This window comes from Ciona intestinalis, chromosome 1 (assembly GCF_000224145.3).
Source record: "Ciona intestinalis chromosome 1, KH, whole genome shotgun sequence".
NCBI lineage: Eukaryota > Metazoa > Chordata > Ascidiacea > Phlebobranchia > Cionidae > Ciona > Ciona intestinalis.
Genome location: NC_020166.2, coordinates 1895862 through 1898268, shown reverse-complemented (window position 1 = coordinate 1898268; position 2407 = coordinate 1895862). Strand labels below are relative to the sequence as shown.

Below are 2407 nucleotides of genomic sequence, written 5' to 3'. Positions count from 1 at the left end.
TCTTGCCCAGGACACATACGCCGATCAGTGTTAGTACCGCTGCCGAGCACGAACCGGGGACACTTTGGTTTCGATGCAGGCGCCTGAACCACTGGACCATGGCGCCGGACGATACTGGGTCTAAATGTAACTTATTTATCCTTGCATGGTTGAAAAACGACAGTTGTTAAACATAGGTGTTTTTTTTTCATACACCGCCACCTCGTGCCAGCTTATAAATTAAGACTCGATGCTGCCACAAGTGTAAGTAGAGCAGATATGCATTTGGTAAAAGGCCTAATGTTTATTGCCCAACCCATTTGTTAATAACTGGTCATTCAAATTGTCAGCCATACAGAAACCCAAAAGCAAGCCGGAAGTGTATGAAACAGAACACCCATGTTATAATGACAGTCATTGCCCTGTTATGCAAGGATAAAAAAGTTACACCCACACAAAGTACAAATACTGAAATACATTATTCCTTACCTTAACAGAAGCTTTTTCATTAATAAACTGAACATTGTTTCTTTTCATTCGTTTATACGGAGATTCTGCTACGGACTTTGTTGTTTGTTGAATCAATAAAACCAATTCATCTGTACTTTCCACAAAAATAATTTTAAAACCAGATGTTAATTGCAGTTCTACAAGAAGTTCTTCGATTTCAAAGTCAGTGAGTTCAAAATTTGGTTTCTTTTTTGTACTTTTCACAACTTTTTCCGAATTTTGTAAAACTTGCTGTCGAAAGTTTTTCTGGGCGTTGTTTTTCACTTTGCGGCGATATTTTGTCATTCCAAAACAAACAACATAAATCTGACACGCTGGAAAACTTTGTTTTAATTCTCCAACCCATGCATTACAAGTGACAGCACCTCTGTTTGACACTATGCTTAAAAAATCGACACATGGAAGCACGAGTAGCACATATGGTTCGTCTTGCACATCAGTGGTCATAGTTACAGAAGAAGTTTCATCTGTTCCATACAACTCAACTTTCCGTCTCCATTTCACACAAGAGAATCCACCATCAGTTACTTGGTATGAAGCCACACTACCTAAAATAAAGAAATACAATGAGTATAATCTATTTACCCTTGCTTGGCAGGCAATGACCGTCGTTATAACAAGCTGGTGTTCTGTTTTATACAGCTCCAAGTGGTGTTCTGTTTTATACACCTCGTGTTCACTTCGAGTTACCACATATCATATGTAACTTTAGGGTATAATTTACAATAAAAGTCTTTCAAAATTCTGTTAGTTTTGAAAACCATTTAGAAACCTTTTGTGAGTAATATACTACACATATTAACAGCTAAATTAGTAATACTGCACCAATCAAAGGTAATACTACTATTGCCCAAAGATCACTGTAATTTACAAAATATAACATGTATGGCAAATTACCTTCACAGAGTTTTCTCACCACCCCACACCCCACCATTGCTTCAATCTTAGCGTCCACCAAACAAACTATCTGTTTTAAACTCTCTTCGGGCCTCAAAGCTTTAAGTTCAGCTTGTGCAGCTTTACGTTTTGCCTTCTCTACATCTTCAACTTTTTTATTCAACTTCGTTATCGATTTTTTTACAACTTTTTTTTTCATTTGAGGTTCAGCAGAAACTTTTGTTCCCGTGTCAAATTTAGATTTTGCTCCATTTTCACCTAAATATCGTTTGCTGAATATATCTGGTAGTTCTTCATTATCAGATGATGAATCCGATATAAACAGAGACTTTTGTTTGGTAGTATAAGCAGTTGGTTTGAGCATTTCTTAAGTCTAACACTTCTGTATGTATTTAAATTGGTTGTCTTTTAGTTTACCCAAAGTATTGAAAATGGTGGCAAAATATTTGATATGTAAGTAGTAAGTACTATGTATTAATGTATATAATGTATATGACCAAGGTGATCCTAGAATACAGATATTCTAGCGGCCATTTTCGATACCTTCTACTGGTACCACTAACCTAAAATTTGGACACTGTACCAACTAGACCCCAGCGGTACCGATTCTAAAATGAAAAATTTAAAATTCGAAAAAATATTAATTATGAATATTAATATTCGTCATAAAAACATATTTATAGAATTTTCTCCCGATCCAGCTTCGAATATGTTATAGCGCTAAGTGATACCTAAAATATGAAACATTATTTTCTTTAAAAAGGTGCGGGGATAGATGTTAAATATAAAAAAGTATGATCATAACTTGAATCATATAAAAATTATATTTTCGATTTTTTTTGCGAAAATATAACTTATGCATACATCTATGTAGGTCACTAGCATGTTATCCCCATCGAAAAAAAAATAATTTCAACTTTTTTTTATAACTGAATATTAATATTCGTCATAAAAATATATTTATAGAATTTTCTCCCGATCCAGCTTCGAATATATTATAGCGCTACGTAATACATAACAA

General features: G+C 34.4%; 1 protein-coding gene across 1 annotated transcript in view; it reads right to left on the bottom strand.

Annotated features, from left to right (window-relative positions):
- Nucleotides 1-1844, bottom strand: part of LOC100180218 (crossover junction endonuclease EME1) — a 3551-nt gene extending 1707 nt beyond the window's left edge. Inside the window, exons 1-2 of the mRNA XM_002128657.5 lie at nucleotides 1387-1844; nucleotides 469-1037 (exon numbers count right to left, since the gene is read on the bottom strand). Of these exons, the coding sequence (XP_002128693.3) occupies nucleotides 469-1037; nucleotides 1387-1750 (933 nt within the window). The 5' untranslated portion in view covers nucleotides 1751-1844. The remainder of the gene's footprint in view (nucleotides 1-468; nucleotides 1038-1386) is intronic.
- Nucleotides 1845-2407: the final 563 nt, after the last annotated feature.